The sequence below is a fragment of the Limanda limanda genome, chromosome 4, assembly GCF_963576545.1.
Source record: "Limanda limanda chromosome 4, fLimLim1.1, whole genome shotgun sequence".
Lineage (NCBI taxonomy): Eukaryota > Metazoa > Chordata > Actinopteri > Pleuronectiformes > Pleuronectidae > Limanda > Limanda limanda.
The window spans coordinates 9,331,753-9,348,849 of NC_083639.1; the positions used below are offsets into that span (position 1 = coordinate 9,331,753).

General features: G+C 42.2%; 1 protein-coding gene across 1 annotated transcript in view; it reads right to left on the bottom strand.

Annotated features, from left to right (window-relative positions):
• Positions 1-509: 509 nt before the first annotated feature.
• Positions 510-17,097, bottom strand: part of LOC133000387 (potassium voltage-gated channel subfamily B member 1-like) — a 30,737-nt gene continuing 14,149 nt past the window's right edge. Inside the window, exon 2 of the mRNA XM_061070313.1 lies at positions 510-2,363. Coding sequence (XP_060926296.1) covers positions 510-2,363 — 1,854 coding nt within the window. The remainder of the gene's footprint in view (positions 2,364-17,097) is intronic.

Genomic DNA, 17,097 nt, shown 5'->3' on the forward strand with positions numbered 1-17,097 from the left:
TCTTCTCAATATATAATTGTATTATAATATTATATAAATATATTTATATAATAAAACAATGTTATTATCTCAGCTGAATGTGTTTCAATGCCCTCTGTGGTTTGCTACTGGTCGGACTGCCTTTGCTATAGTGGCTTTATCCGAGGATATCAGGAAAATAGGTTTTTGGTTATAAAAACAATATTCTGCACTCTGATATAACTTAGTTGTATTTGCTTTGTTTAAAATCATGGCTAAAACAGATGTATAAATAGTACAAACTTTCCCATGGGCATTTTTAAAACCCAGTAGATCAGAATCCCCTGCTAACCGAAGAGTCCTTGATCAGTAAATGTTTGAGAGCAGAACACAAAAAATCTCCCCTTTGTAATTTGTATTTCAGTTCTTCAAATGTTCCTGCAAATGTTTTCAGTGCTTTTCAGATATTGGGGAGGCTCACTGGGCTTCATTCTTACTCTGCCTCCTCCCCTCCTGTTCGTTTCCTCTTTCGTCTCTCACTTATCGTAACTTTAAGCATTGGAGGGACTCTTCTCTCCGTGAAGTGGCTGTAGTTCCCGAGCCACATGGTTCTCCTGCCCCTCTAACGGCAGTGTGCTGTTACCCAGCCTCCTCTGGAGACCCCCTTTGTGGTTGGACCCCTGCTGGAAGCTGGTGTGATGGCCAAACTTGGGGCTGGCTTTTTCCAGTAGTCTCTGGGATGGGTTGGTGCCCGAGCCATCTCGCAGGTGATCCTCTTCATCGGTGTCAGCATCAATGAACTTATTGATGGATGAATCATGGAAGGTGAAGATGCTGGGTGGTAAATTCTCTGGGCTCTTGGTGGGTGTCCTGCTGCTGGCAGTTGTGTAGATGGACACTTCTGGGCTCTGGACTGACGAGCTGTCTGAAAGCGGCCCTGTCCCTGTGTCCTCACCCTCTCTGAAGTTGACCTTGAGCGAGTGGCTTTTGTGTGGCTTGTTGAATCGTTGACCCCTGGGGCTGTCGGAATACAGGCTGGGCTTTTTGCCTTGTCCTGTCTGAGGTGTTCTGGTGCCATGAGATCCTTCATGCTCAATCTCCGGGGTGGGCTCCAGGCTGGGGTTGGTGCTGACCTTCCCTGGCACGTTACTGTTTGAGCTGTGGGTGACGCGAGAGCTCTCAGCCAAATCAGTTGTGCAACTGATGAAGCTGTCAATGCTGGAAATGCTCCTCATATCTGGGACTGCCTCTGTTGTGCTTGAGATGCCGTCAGTGGCGATGCACGCCATCTCAAATTCAGCTCTCTGCCCAACTGCTTTGGACAGAGGCCCTTTTTCCTTGCTGTCGGAGTCGGGTTGTAACTGAGTCCTGGCCATCTTGTTGTACATCTCCTCCAGCTTCTGCACACTAAGATGCTGAGGGCTGCTGGAGGGCTTGGCTTGCTCTTGGTAGCTTGACTCCAGGGTCTTTATGGGGCTGGAGGGGCTCATCTGTCCCCTGAGGTTGGGTGTCCCTCTCTGCACACTAGGAGAAACGTGATTATCATGCAGCTTCTCTGTTTTTTCATCAGATTTTTCCACCATTATATCCATGAGCTCTACACTGCGGCCAAATGCATCTTTCATGTTCATGGAGATAATGCTGCCATTTCTCCTCGCCCGCTCCAGGGCCTCCCTTCTTTTGACGGCTTTCTCCTGCCTCTTTTGCTCTTTGTAGAATTCAGAGAAGTTATTTACAATGATAGGAATAGGCAGGGCGATGACAAGTACTCCGGCGATGCAACACAAACCCCCAACTATTTTTCCCAGTAAAGTCTTTGGATAGATGTCTCCGTAACCTACTGTGGTCATAGTTATGGTTGCCCACCAGAAAGAAGCTGGAATGCTTTTGAACTTGGTGTCCTCTTCATCCTTTTCTGCAAAGAACACTAGACTGGAGAAGATCATGATGCCCATGGCCAAGAAAAGGATTAGCAGTCCCAGCTCATTATAGCTCCTCCTGAGAGTGAAGCCCAGAGACTGAAGACCTGTGGAGTGACGCGCCAGCTTCAGAATACGCAAGATACGCATGATCCGGAAAATCTGAACCACACGGCGCACGTTCTGAAACTGCAGCACACTCTTATTGGATTCAGTTAGAAAGATGGTGACATAGTATGGCAGGATGGCTAGAAGGTCGATAACATTCAGAGGACCCTTAAAGAACTTCCACTTGCTGGGGGAGGAGAGGAAACGGAGCAGGTACTCCATGGTGAACCAGGCAATGCACACAGCTTCCACGTGAGCCAGTTGTGGGTTGTCTGTGGGATGACCAAATTCATCTGTGTCCTGCAGCTCTGGAAGGGTGTTCAGAGACAAGGCAATGGTGGACAGCACAATGAAGAGGATGGAGATAATTGCCAGGATCTGGAAAACACAAAGGACACAAAAACATTAAGGCCCCAGTGTTGTATATTAATCTAGTTTCATTTTCTAGGGACAGCACTGACTGTCACTGGTTCCACTCTTTGGTCCAGACTGAAATATTTCAACAATTATGGGTCACTATTCAATTTCTTGTAGACGTTCATGTTCCATTTAAATGAATCCTACGGACTTTGGTCATCCCCCAACTCAGTTTGTGATAGAAAGATTATCTAATGATTGTCCAAATTTGGTTTATCAGGCCAAGGAAGAACCCATTAACGTTTGAAATTAATTCAATTAAGAAGTGGATCCAGGATTTTATTTTTGGGACATTCTTAGATATTGAAAAATAGGGCTTTAGCCTTGACAGAGGCAAACATTCCCAGAGTGCCCTACTGCCCTATTAAAAGACTGCACTGAACACCAAACGCCTATAAGTCCATCTATTTCCTGTTTTTTTATGAGGCTCCTTTATCTTTACATTGAACTTGTAGTTGGCAACACATATTTTATTCCAGAAATAAATCTGGACAATAATCACAACAAAAGGAGACCGAAGCAGTATTTAACGAGAAAGGCTGATTTGGCATGTTGGCAAGTTGCAACGTTCAAAAGTCAGGTAAGGGGGGAAATGGCAGTTGATGACATGTGCAAAATCAGCAGCTGACTGCTCCTGAACAACACTGTGAAAGGTAAAGCCAACAATGTCTAAGGAGGGAGAAATGTCATTGTGCCAAAGTGGTGCGGTTTCATTTGTGAACTTAAGCTGCGTTTCAGAAATGAACAAAATATAATGAGGACATTTTCTGTTGATATTACTTCACAGCCCATTCATGAAATGTCATGTTAGCACTTTGAAATAAGGTCAGAGACAATGTGATCTCTGGGGCAGAAGTCCCCCCCCCCCTCTTTAAGTCTTGATGCATTGCAGAGAGAGAGAAAGGTGTTGAAGGATGGATTAAATCCTTCATGGCCGGAGGTTACAAGGAATTCCACACTGTATGACTAGTTGTCCCGAGCACAACGTACATGGTCAGTGAGCCCGGCTGACAGACTAGTAGAGACATCTGAGACACTGAGCCACTGACTAATGATATAATCTGCTGAGTACAATCGGGTCTGGTCATGGTGCTAGGGGATTAAGAAGGCTAGATGTTCATGGATGTTCAGATGTGCAACACCTATTATTCCTGTCCCGGAGTAAGTGTGAAATCCAAGACAAGGTCACTGTGGAGACTGTGTCCCAGGCCAGGAGCCAGCAGGATTATGCCCTGGTTCAGCATCAGCGGCCATAAGCTTTTATTAATCTTGACAGGTGACTGCTTGTACATCTACCTTGGCCTTTGAGGAGACAGACTAAAAGCAGGGAAAGGCTGTTGTGGGGGAGGAGGTTTTTCAACATCAGCAGCCAAATGGTTCTGCTGAGTGAATTAAAGGGCACACACAAACTGTTAACTTTATTTCCCTGAAATAGCCGGCCTCCTGGTCTGGTCTCCCAAGAGACCCGAAGTGATGGATGAAAACTCTCAGATACGACCCATTAGAGGAAGATTTCTTGGATTTCACAAGATTTCTTCCTCTAATAATAATCCCACCAACAGAATAAAACAACTAATGTCAGGGTGAACCATTAACTCCGTCCTTGTAGCAGCAACAGCTTCAACTTAGAGTGGCTATTTTTTAGTGTTTAATAGAGCGTGGAGTTCAGATTTCCTGAAACCCTATATGTGGGAGTTTCCATTTCACTGTGGGCATTGATTTAGCAGTGGCATTTCAACGGCTAGTGGCCGTCTGGTGGAAACCACACTCATCAGATCAAGACTAATCTAGCTTGACACGCTGTACGGGCCTGAGCGTGGCTAATTAATCGAGCTGAACACAAAAGAGGCGTTGAAACCGAACCCGTAAGTGAGTTGAGTGAAGAACGGCCCGAGCGTGACCAGCTCCGCCCACCTCACCTTCACCCCTCCCACTACGGTGTAGAGCGCCAAGCTGAGGTAAATTAGAGAGGAGATTACAGGCCTGGGATCCCACTGCGGTGACACAGATATAGTGTGAGAGGAGGAAGTGACAAATCTGTGACACAGAGGAAATGAGGCTGAACAAAAATGTGTAATTTTCCGTAGTTAGGCAATGTAATAGGATGTGTGTATGATTTGTGTTTGCAAGGGGAACGATTGGGAAATTAGGAGAGTGAATGTGAAAATCATTGAGTTGCAGACAGAGCAGAGCAGGAAGAGAAGAACAGACAATATAATTGAAGTGAGTGTTTTTAATTTATATATTTTACTCTGCCGTGGGGACTTTAAGACACATGCTCTGCTTAAGAGGGTTATTGTTTGTGTAGTATTATCTCATTAGCTCTTCATGACGAGTGTGAGGTCATGGGTTCAGTGTGCCTCACTTCCTGCATGCATAAACAACCGTGGAGATGAATCTGATCAAGGCTGCTGCTACTTCTGCACAACCCTTAAACTCACTCGTCTATAACAAACACAAATACACATGCATACCCACCATACATATATATATCTATATTTCCTGCCAGCTTAATAATTAGCCCCAATCCTAACCTTTCCTACCGGCCAGGAGGTAGAAGACTGAATATTTAATATCCTCCTAAAGTGCAAGCCAGGTGTGTGTGAATGGGGTGCTCACCAGGCCATGGCGGACAGCAGAGCCCGAGAGTCATAGCCTAGTTTCCACACTTCTGTCACCACATAAGGTTAGCTCTGCTTCACGCTCAATTGAAGAAGGGCCGGACAGCAAAGGGCATATTCTATAAAGTCTTTGTCGCAAGATTGTCAGAGAGGGAGCGTCACATCAGGATTACAAGCTCAACAGTTACCTGTTGTGTAGCCAGGCTGAGATCATTTCTCAGGAGGGAGAGAAATAGTTTCATAACCTCTTCCCATAGACTATTGATCCGGATGGATGACACGTCTCTTATTTCCTCCCACTATAGAGAAATGTAAAGGAAATATTCCCATCTTGTGCATTTGGAGCCACAGTCTGCGTAGTAGTGATCGAGGAAAGGAGCCACAGTAGTGAGGTTCCAACGAAAACACCAACGACCAATCAAATTTGACCCTGTTTTTGTAGCATCAACTCACTATTTAAAGCCAAAGTTACCAAAAAAAAAACTATATCTTTGAGCAAATTTGGTTAAATATGTGTTATGTGACCTATACCGCTGCCAGCCACCAGGTGGTGATCCAGAAGCTTTGGCTTCACTTTTGGTGAGCCGTCATATCGTCCACTTTTATATACAGTCTATGCTTTTGACAGGTTTTCTAAACTGTGTTTTTCAACACACATACAGTTATTTTTGTGTGATTATTGGTGAATTATAGAACTTTACATATTGAAATATTTAGCGTCGGAGAAATCAGGAGAGACCAGGCAGACACCAAGCAAGAGAGAGAAAAAGAGAGAGAGAGAGAGAGAGAGAGAGAGAGAGAGAGAGAGAGAGAGAGAGAGAGAGAGAGAGAGAGAGAGAGAGAGAGACAGCATAGTGGAGTCAGATAAAGACTGTGTGAGGGATAAAATGTAAAGAGAAATATAAAACACACAGATGACATTTGGGTCGGAGATTAAATGACAGGATGTACAAAGTGGCATTGTCACTGTGAGTAGAAATATTGTTGGCTGTTATTTACTGTGTTTGACACGCTGGGTGAAAGGTTGATTCACTTCTGGTTCTTCCGGTTCGTTGTCATCATAACTGGGATTTGCCCTTGTCACCACACGAGCCCAATCAATGGAGGGATTACTGTATGTTCGACAGTGACTCACTCACAGTCATTTCTGTGGGCAGGTCGGGTACAAGATGGCATCTCTAATTCTTTTATTGTACTGTGCTTCTTCAGTGATTTACCAGTCAATGGTTTCTGGCCCTGTACGCTGACAGCTGCCCCCCCCCTGCAGAGTCTGTTGTGTTTTTGTTTTGTTCTTTTTATCAAAGGCTTCAGTTTGATAGCTGGATGGAATTATTCTGTCACAGGTTGAAGCAGCCTACCCCCCAGGTAGTGGAAAGTTCCCCACACAGAGAAAACAGTGATGTAAAACTACTTACACTTAATCCCTTCAAATACAGTTCCCCCTGCTGTTTCAATTTCAGCTGAAACCAGATTTCATGTGATCTGTTCCAACTCTTTCTTGTGTGAACTAGAGAAAAAATGTTAATGTTCTTGGCTGACTAAAATGTCTTGTGCATGTCGCTTCATTTTATACAAACAGAGCTGAACACATTTGATATCTTAGTCTCAAGTTCTGTGGTTTGGAACAATGTTTATCTGCACATGTCTATCTCTTGACTCACTGACTGGCTGCAGCTTGTTAATCCTAAAACAACAGAATGGCAGAAGAAATACTGGGAGGATTCACCACACAGAGGTGGTGGAGGTCAGCCGTCATTCACGCAGGCTTTTTATACAGCACAAACATTTTCTTACATAAATACTGAAGCATTTTGTTAATTTATTTTTATAAAAAATAATGTGGAAATGCCTGGAAATCAAAAAGCTACAGCAGTAATAAGAACAAGTCTTTTAATTAAGATTTACTTTACATCCCAAGCTGGTTAGAAAACGTATAGTTACCGACTGTCCCATCTGTCTCTGAACCAGGGAACCATGTCCCAAATTAACAGGACCTCCTGTGTCCTGCACAGATGTGTCCCACCCCTCCTTCACTTTGTGTCACCTTGCCTAGCCACCTTTTCTGTCACACCTTTAGGCCTGTAGCGGGGAGCCTGTACCTGTCCTGTGCCACGTGACAGGGAGATGGATCACTGCGCTCGCGGCTACACACAGGGTGTATGTGTCCTCTCGGATGTGTGAAGGTGGTGCTGAGGCTCGAGAACACGGGGCGTTAAGTGGGTCTGCACGTGGGGGATTTTTGTCTATCCGAGTCCTCGTGAATCCAACATGCAAAAAAGTTATTTTCTTTGTTGTTTGTTTGTTTTTTAAAAAAAACTACTAGACGCATTCAGATCTGCATCAGGATTTTTCTTTTACCTTCTTTAACAATGCGAGATTTTTAACATTTCATTAATTTCTCAGAGAATTAGGGTGAATCTTGATGAACATATTCAGACATATTTAGGAGGTTGGTTGGGATGAGTGTGTCTTTTTTTTTTATACCACCATAAGGGAGTTTGTTTGTTTGTCTATTTTCTGCATTACAAAGAAAACCACAGGACAGTTAACAATGGATGTGGTATGTGTCAGGAAATAAAAAATTGTTGGTTTTGGTATAGATCTGGATCAGGTAGGTAAATCCAGGGTTTATTTATTCCTTTTCACACATTTTAATCAATTCTGGAGCCAATCATTTTTAAATCTAGATGAGAAATATGGGGTACTCATAATTATGAGTGAGTGAAATTTGGTTCAACTGGATTGAATTTAAGGGGACTGTTGGGCCTTGGCCAAGATCAGTGCTGATCTAAACGTATAGTATTTAAATGGGGATGAGGATTTAAGTTAAAGGTTTGGATACTGTACGTTGTTATGTTTAAATGTGCAACTGGTTGCTAGGTGAAATGGGCAGTTGAGCTCCTCCTTAGGTGTGACCGGGCGTCTGTAGAGGCCGAGTGTCTTTCTTTTTGAAGGTGATTCTGGCTGATGTGGCAGAGAAAAGGTGAGAGGATGAGAAAAGTCACAGGGGTAACACTGTGAAAAATGAGGACAAGAACAGAGAGTGACAGAGTGACAGATTGAGACGAGAGATTTCTCCCCTGTGGCTGACGTACCAACCAGAGCTCTGGTCCCGAGTGTCAGTCGCCTCTGATACACCACCTGTGCTTTTACCATCAGCCTTTCACCTGCCACAGAAAACTTTGACTCTCAAACATCTGGGGGGGAACCAGTGTTTTCAGGTGTACATTGAATAATGTATGCTGCAAGATTATAATAGCATCTGCTCTCCTGCTGCATGTGCTAATTATTTAAGATGTTTTAAAGAATTTAGGAGGAAAACTGTCTGATATATGCTTTAGTGAACTGCTGCAGTGTAGCAGCAGCTCTCTCCCTCTGAGCCAGTCATTTCATGAGGGATATAAATCAGTTTAAGCATGAAATGAGCAACTGATCCAAGATTATTAAGAGATAAAATGGCAGACACTAGCTGCTGTAATGGTGCAGCAAACGAGGCTGATGGATCCTCATTACATTTAACATCTAAGACTATTGATTCCAAGCTATAAATTGGTCCCTGATCACCAGAAATCACCCTGCGACGTCTGCTTCTTTAACTTGTGTTTGCTTTTTATCTTTTTTAACTATATGGGTGTTCTTCAGGAAGTTTTAATAGAATGCAAGTACTACGTAATTATTATCACTTTTCTGTACATGAAAAAAAATGCATTTAAATTCTAAAATTCTTTGTTTTGTCCATTAAAGCCAAAAAAAACCCTGTTTATTACACAATACGTGTAGTCAGCAACTCAAAGCATTTGGTGTGAACAAATACTAAATGTTGTTGTTGTGTTGATTGGAAACGAATGTGCAGATTTCTGGATCTGGTTCATATGAATTTGTAATGTTTTCTAAGCCCATACATAGTGATGTGCATCACAAAATGAGTGACTATAAAAATTAATAATTCATTCATAATGTATAAACCCTCACATTGTACATATTCAAACATATTTTATTTTAAGAAATTACGTTTTTCCATATAGGTTTTAACTTTAATGTATACTTAAAATGTGTGAATTTTTTTTTCCAAATAGCAAATTTTTTTTTTATCAGGAAGCCAGTTTGTGTTGAAATAAACTGAACCTTCCATGAACTGTGTGCGTCGCTCTCTGCACAGTCTGCTGAGTCTGAGGACGCCCAGGTCTTCCTCTGTCTGTCTCAGCCTGCAGTGGGAACTCTCATTGGCTGAGGGAGCTCTCCTCCAGCCGGCTGCAGAAAGAGCCCACAGCCTGCATGACTGAACCCGACTAATGGAACAAGTACGATATCTGTGATAGAGAGATGTACATTGTAAAATACAGGAGACATTTTTATGCGGGCCTGAAGTGCTGCATACCATTACTTCTTGTAGGCTTAGATCACAATCACACAATCTCCACTCAGCGAAGGCACATCACACCCAGCTGAAAAGGACAAGTGCACAAACGATGGCTTTGTTCTTGATACTTGTTTTTGCAGACTGGAGCTGCAGCTGTCTGTTGTTGCTGTGGACTTTTCTCAGTAGCACCAGTGAATGAGAAAAAGGACAGAACGTATTGTGCTGATTCATCACCAACTCTTACAAAGCTGACCATTTGGCAGCACAGTACAAGAAAAAAAGATTATTTCTTTTTCATCTTTTATAATGGGGTGTAACACGGTTAAGTAGAGATAGAGAAAGCTACCAGGTCTTAGTGCTGTAATTGATATCAAACGGTCAAGTCAGGTCAGGTGTAATTAAGAATAAAGCAAATAGAGCAAGTAATCAGCATGAGGAGAAAGGCCTGAAGAGAAGCAGGAGCCATAAGACACCACTAGCTTTAGGTTATGACCAGATTGAAAACAGGCGTCGGGGGAGAACATTACAACAGGAAGTTCATGACCCGTCGGTCAAAGTCAGTCCGGAGATTCAATGAAAGTCACTTCAAGCTTCATGAGTCAGTAACATAAGCCTGGTCAACAGCCACAGAGGCCAATAAGATGCCTCAACTGATCTGGTGTCTGCTGACGGCTAATTCATGTTAACTAATTTCCCCAGTCTCTGGTGACCTCCCTGTGTGGCACAGCGGTGTTTACCATAAATTGCCAGGTCACCAGGTTCCTGTGACATGAGTGTCAACACTGAGTGGGCTGGATTACGCGCGCTTGAAACAGGAGAGGCCTGGTCGCTATAACAGCTCTACAGTTTCAGTGCTGCACATTTGATGACTTTCAAGACGGATCAGTTTAATTAAAAGGTACTGTACAATATTCTAAAGGAAGAATTGAACAAGTATTTATTATTTTCCTTGTCAAATGTTAAATGAGAAGATACCACCCTCATCAGTCCAGTGAATATGAAGCTGCAACCAGGAGACAGTAAACTCAGCATAACTCCTGGAAACAGGGGCTTCCCGATATTTGTACAAAGTTAACACAATCTGTCAAAGCTCATTAATCAATACATCTTGTTTTCTCTGCACAAAATTATTTATGTAAAAAATAATATTTGTTTATCAGATAAAAAAAAGAGAGTTCTGACCTGCTAATCAATGAGCTTCAGAATTGCTAGTGGGTGGATTTTGTAATTCATAGACAGAGCAAACTGTTACTGGTGCACTACTGGTGATAAAATCTACAGGCATCTACAGACATAACTCAAACTATTTCTTTAACATACTGTTTAACGACTTCATATACTTTCAGTTAAGAGCTGAGGTTTGATTCTGAATCTGAGGGATGTACAGTAAGTTCAGCAGAGGCAGACAGGGTGTGCATTCAGCTTCTGTGGCGCTAAAAGAGAAGCTCTGGGTCTGTCACATCTCACCTCTCTGTCTGTGCCTGTGAAACTGCTAATGCATCAAATTATCTTAACTGGTCCCAGTGTGCCAGACCCATCGCTCAGTGTAGCCATGACAACAAATTTTCCAGGTTGCAATTATAGAAAGTGCTGCGCCACTGGATGTCTGGCAGAATCTATTTCCTCTCCCTCTCCCTCAGCGCATGTGACTATCATGTGTCTCTCTGTTCGGGTATGAAGATATCTCTGTTCGTGAGATGAAAAATGAGGAAATGTTTAGTTAAAACTCTAGACGGCACATGCTCTGTGTTCCATTCAACAATTACCAGCTTCATATGAAAAATCTGTGATGAGGAAACAGGTTATTCCGAGACAGAAAGCCTTCATGCAAAAGAACTTCTGACAAAATCCAACTGACACGGCACTACATATCCCTAAATTATGAGTAACTGCATTTGCTGCAATGTATTTTCTTTAACTATTCTTCAAACCTGGATTTTTTGTTTTATCTTTCGGCTTTCCAAAGAAATTGGACGACATTCCTTAAGAGCTACCACAGATAATAAGGGTGAGTAGATAATGAGTGAATTTTCATTTTTGGGTGAACTATCCCTGTAAGTGTCATAACTACATGCCTGAACTGAGACAGTTAAAAAAAAGAAGTCTATGTAAGAAGGACAGGAAGTAAGGTAGCTAGGTGCCACCGATGGAAACAGGAAGAACAGCAGGTAAGGGCAGGAAGTAACCACCATAGAGGGACATGGGAGGAGTAAAAAAGTTCTAGAAACCTAGAAAAGGTCATGTAGACGACCCCTGAATTTCCAATGTATTGTTACACCATTGAAAAAGAACCAATTAAATAAATCCTCGGAAAATCCTTCTTTGTTTACTTGGCTGACTCCAGTGGAGAATGAAACAGCATCACTTGGACACAGTTTTGGGGCAGGAAACTGCTTCAAATTAAAACGTTTTTTTTAAACTTTTATTATTAGCTGTGTGTCCAATACTCAAATTAGAGTTGACACAGGAAAATACTCTCTTATAGCAGATGCTAAGTGTAACATTATACCATCTATTTTTTATTGTGAAGAAGTGAAACACTTGCTGTGTACCAGAGTCTCCTCTTAAATGATTTAGTAAACGTGGCAGGGAAGACCCAGGAAGAACCTGCCTGACCATCAAAACCCACGTGTGTGTGTGTGTGTGTGTGTGTGTGTGTGTATGTGTGTGTGTGTGTCTGTACAGTGCATCTCATACATCAGCATATGACCAGTAAATGTCTCCCTGCCCCATTTTCTTTCCTGTCTGACCCTGCACTACTCTGGAGGCCATAGCACTCTGACACACCCGCTCATCTTCAGATGTAAAGTGAGGCCACAGATACATAATTCAGAAAGAGAGCGAGAGAAAAATAGTATTTGTGCGGGTGCAGGGTGTATAATGTATGCAGCCGAGATGTTCGGGCACTAAAGCACCTGGAGGCAACAGGCAGAGAAGAAGCTTTTAGACCTGGCCTATTTTTCTTTTACACACCTCAATGAGTGCAAAGACAAAGTTGTGCGATAATGATCAACTACAGAAATAGAACCAAGAAGCACAATGAGCTTTGTGTCCTCCAACTGTACCACAGCATCTGGCATTTACCGGAGGAGCAGTTTAGAGGGAGCTAACCTTTAAAAGATGCAGCTTCATTCTGAGCTTAGAGGCCAAAGAACAACGGATTCTGTGATGTAGCCTTTAGGTGCAGGTTGAAATAGAATAAGAGCACAGAACAGGAGGGTTTTAGACTTACAGTAAACAATACCTCGTGTTTGTGTGTGCGTGTGTTTACAGTGACATTTGAGAATGGGTCATTTTCAGATTACGTCGACGCAAGTGGCGTCTCCGTTGTGCTGTAATTAGAGCGACAGAAGAGCGTGTCCAGCTGTCTCCGACAACAGGGTGAATGCAAACAATATGGGGCGGCTGATCTGTGCGAGTGAGGGAACCAGGATTTGCAAACTGATGATCAAATACAGAGCTGTGGTCCATCAATGCAGAATACCGCAGGATTAATTGTCATGGTGTAAAGCCAGTGGAGGAAACACAACACAGGGAGGCTTACCCTTGCTGTCTTTCTCAAACATCGTCCTCCTCCTCTTTTATACCTTATTAACACTCACCTGCACACGCAAACACACACATGAACTGGTGGACGCCAGCACAGTGTGTACACAGATCATCACATGGGGAGACTGCAGCACCTTGGCGTACACAGCTCTGCCGATAGTTTCCATGGTGATGTTAGGCTTTTTAACATTTGCATAACAGAAGCATGCAGGGAGGCATTCAGAGAAAGTGGAGGGAAAACAGAGACCAGGGCACATGGACACAGTGGAAAAACTACAGCTCTTCTGATCACTGACAGACAGTTATAGTGGAAACACAGAGAAGTGACTTAAGAAAACTCACCAGATGATTTGTGCCAGTGGCTAATTATCAATAATTACTTAAAGTAAAAAAAAACTTCTTCTCTGAATCAGTCAATCTCTCGTCCATCAACATAGAAACAACATTCTGGATTTCATTTCTGACTATTTTCCGCAAAGTAGATGCTAAAGAAAAAAGTTTGAGGTCCTGCCACTTTAACAAAACTTTTATAAACAAAACAGAAAACTGATTGATTCATTGTTTCATTTTACAAGCTAAAACACAAACAAGCACACAAGAGGGACCACATCATAGTCTCCCAAAAGTGACGCCAAAGTGTATTGATCGCCCCCTGGTGGCTGGCTGCAGTTTAGCTCATAAATCCAACCACCATGTTAGTGGATGGGACAAAAAGTCAAATGAATCTCAAATACCAGCAGCCAATGTCAAGATTTCAAATGTGTCTTCTATATTACAAATGCATTAGCATCATACGCGTGCCATCTAAATTTTGCCATCATATGAAAGAGGAATGGCTGCAGCTTGTTAGCAGCTGGCACAGATCCAGCACAGCCTATAGCACTTCACTGATTTCCAGTGTGGAAGGGTCGAGTTTCCTAGTTGTATAAATTGAGAGTGACAGTGGCGGAGAGAGAGAAAGAGAGAGAGAGAGAGATTATCTCTGGTCCGACTTGAGGAGGTAAAATCAAATTGTGCCAGATGAATGATTCAAAAAATATAAAATAAAAGAACACCAGAGTCTCTAGACCAATTGTATCTATTTAGTTTCCCAGGCATGAAGCTGAAAGAAAGAGGCCAAACACATGTCAGACTGGTGGGTGATGCTCCACACGCTGCCTATATCCATTCAGCCTGCTGTAAACTGGCCGACAGTCAAGCACGCTGGCTCAGCCAATCACTGCCATACATGGAGATTCTGACCCCGGATTAAAACACACTCCACTCTGACACTCACTGTGCTCCCCTCAGTCTAGCATGTTATTTGCAAACAATCTATCTTACCTCCATTAGCACCCATTCACCTGATGTAACTTCACATTCTGGTTTCTCACTACACACACACACACACACAAACAGACACACACAGTCCCCGTTTCCAGGCAGACGTCACTGAGTAAACAGCACTTGTCCAATGAACAGACACAGTGCTTCCCTCTTAGAAAGAAATCAATCAGGGGAAGCAGTTTTAATTTGCAGCTGTTATCCTTCACACTACTAATCTGCCTCCTCCTTCGTGAGTGCAGCTGCCGCTCGGCCCGTCAGCCGCTGCACTGTCGAGGTTCATGTATTAGAGAAAGGCTGCGGGGGGTCTGGGCGACTACAGAGGCCGACTTCCTCCTCCTCCCTACTGGAGGGTCTGCTGGAGACCCCAGGCTTCGATAGTATTGCAGGGTGCAAGTGAATTCTGCAGGGATCTGTGAAGTCACCTTCACATTTTGGATTCTCTCTGGATATTGATTTGGAGTCAAATCAGATTTCTACTTAAATGAAGCTCCCCACCAATCCAACTCTGCAAGTGTGCACATGGTATGTGTGTGTAAAACTAGTGTAAACCTTCAGAATGAAAATATTCAGAACACAAGCATTTATCTATAATTTTCAATTCATTTAACCACCAGTACCTGATCTGTTCCTCGTTATTCCCAAATCAGTTCATTCATCTTCCTTTTTTTTCACGATACAAACAAATCACTTGAGTGTAGTTAAGTCTCACCCATTATTATTATCCCTTTCAGAGTATTGTAGTATTGTAGTATATGTAGTATTTCAACTCATTTAAATGTGCATTTCTCTGTCTTATACATATTAATTTCAATTTTTTTACTTTTTCATTACTTGTATTAAGTTTGAATTTTCTCATTTGCTGCTGTAACAAATAAAATATCCCCACAGTGGGACTATTAAAAAATCATCTTATCTTATCTTATCTTATTCTAGCCTATCTTAACTTGCCTGGTTTTGTGGATCTTTATAACTGAAAGATTGTTGTCATATTAAAACTCTTTTCCTATCTGTAAACCGTTTCATACTGAGTTACGTATTCATGCACAAGACAAACAGTTGTTGAATCTGTTAAACCTGCAATATAAAAATTCACATCTTTGTCTTGGAGTAAACTTTTTTGCTGACAGTGACTTTGCTCAACACCAAGAATTGCAAGCATTTCTGTAATGACTTCGTGTCATTAGACTGTGTGAGATCACACCGAGATTAAAAAGCAAATCCTTGGAGATTTGGCCACGATGATGTCAGCATTATCCTCAGAGCAAAGGTTGGACAGCCCCCTGGGATTTCCATGTAATACGGATTTTGATCTGGCCAGAGAGTTGATGAAGAGGCTCCAAATAAGGAATCTTTTCATCTAATTTTCTCAAAGCCCAATTCTGCTGAACACGAACTGAGGTAATCAACTGTTTTTCACAATAGTAATAACATGTAAAAAAAAAAATAGATGAACATTTTGTCGTCATCACCAGTTTGTGTCTAATTGATTTTTTTCATTTGATCATAAATAATTATGTTTGGTTTAGCTCATATTAAGTGATCCATTCATCTATCCATTACTTATACTGCTTATCCATTAGCTAAAGCTTATCCCTCTTGACATTGGGCGAGAGGTGGGGTCTGACCTCTTATTCACCTAAACCCTGATATAAGGTTGTTCTTTATAACTAAAATATAAAATCAGTTTCATTACCTCCACTAGGAGGTTGTTTTCATCTGTGTTTGTTTGATGTCAGCAGAATTACATCAAAACTACAGGACAGATGCAGTTTGAGTTAGGAAAGAACTCATTCAATTTTGATGTGGATCCAGATCAGAGGACGAAAGGTGAAACTTTTGATAAATACAGAGACATTTAAAGGACTGATGTCCATGAGTGTCTGCGATTTGGTGCAGATCTCAAAAAAAAATCTGGATCTTAAATGTTGTTTTATTTCACTTTGGGGGCTTTGGCTGAGGTATACAGTCTACTGAATGCCGTTGTAATTTTTTTTCATGAGGTCAATTTCACTTAATTAATGCCATCATTAATAGAATAAGGGCTCTGCTCTTCCTCAAACCATACAATATCATAGTATGTATCCATTATATTGAATAAGAGCTGCAGATGAAATGACAAATAGATATGAGTTAGTTCATATGCCAACCAAAAGATGAAATCCTCAGATTCTCAGAGGGTTCTCAGATTACAATCAAACCTGACAAAGAAAATCACCCAGAATTGTTTTTTCGCTCATTAAATGACTGAAATATAATTTTTTTTATTTGACAAATTGTTTCAGCTCCACAATGATCGATATATTCACTCATCCCTCACCCCGAAAATATGGCATCTCTATATGCCTCAGCTCTCCTGCAGGTTCAGCCCATAAGGGACACCTACACAGATAGACTCCTAAACTGTCCCAGCTGAGTGTGTGTCTCTGTCCTCGGAGACAGAGCTGCATCTGGAACCACAAACGTGATAATGTAATGACGAGGGAGTCTAGTTTCCCACAGATCACTAACCCTTTCAATTTACATCACGCTGCTCAGTTTACATGGGACAAGGTGTCTCTAAGCTGCTGCCTACCTGAGAGACAGACCGCGCCTGAGACACTCGAGTAAAATTGGTCAGCGAGACGATGCATTACCAATAATTACGAGCTCAAGCCGGCAAGTGGGCCTCACGACGGAGTGGAGGAGGAAACACAAAGGTACAGTGTAGTGCCGCACATGTTGCAGATGATATTAATAGCTATACCATGAACCACCGTGCAGCTCTGGTCTCTATGGCCATAATTTCATAACCTTCAACCTGTGACCCATATTTCCTCGTCCTCTCGGTCCACTTTAGACC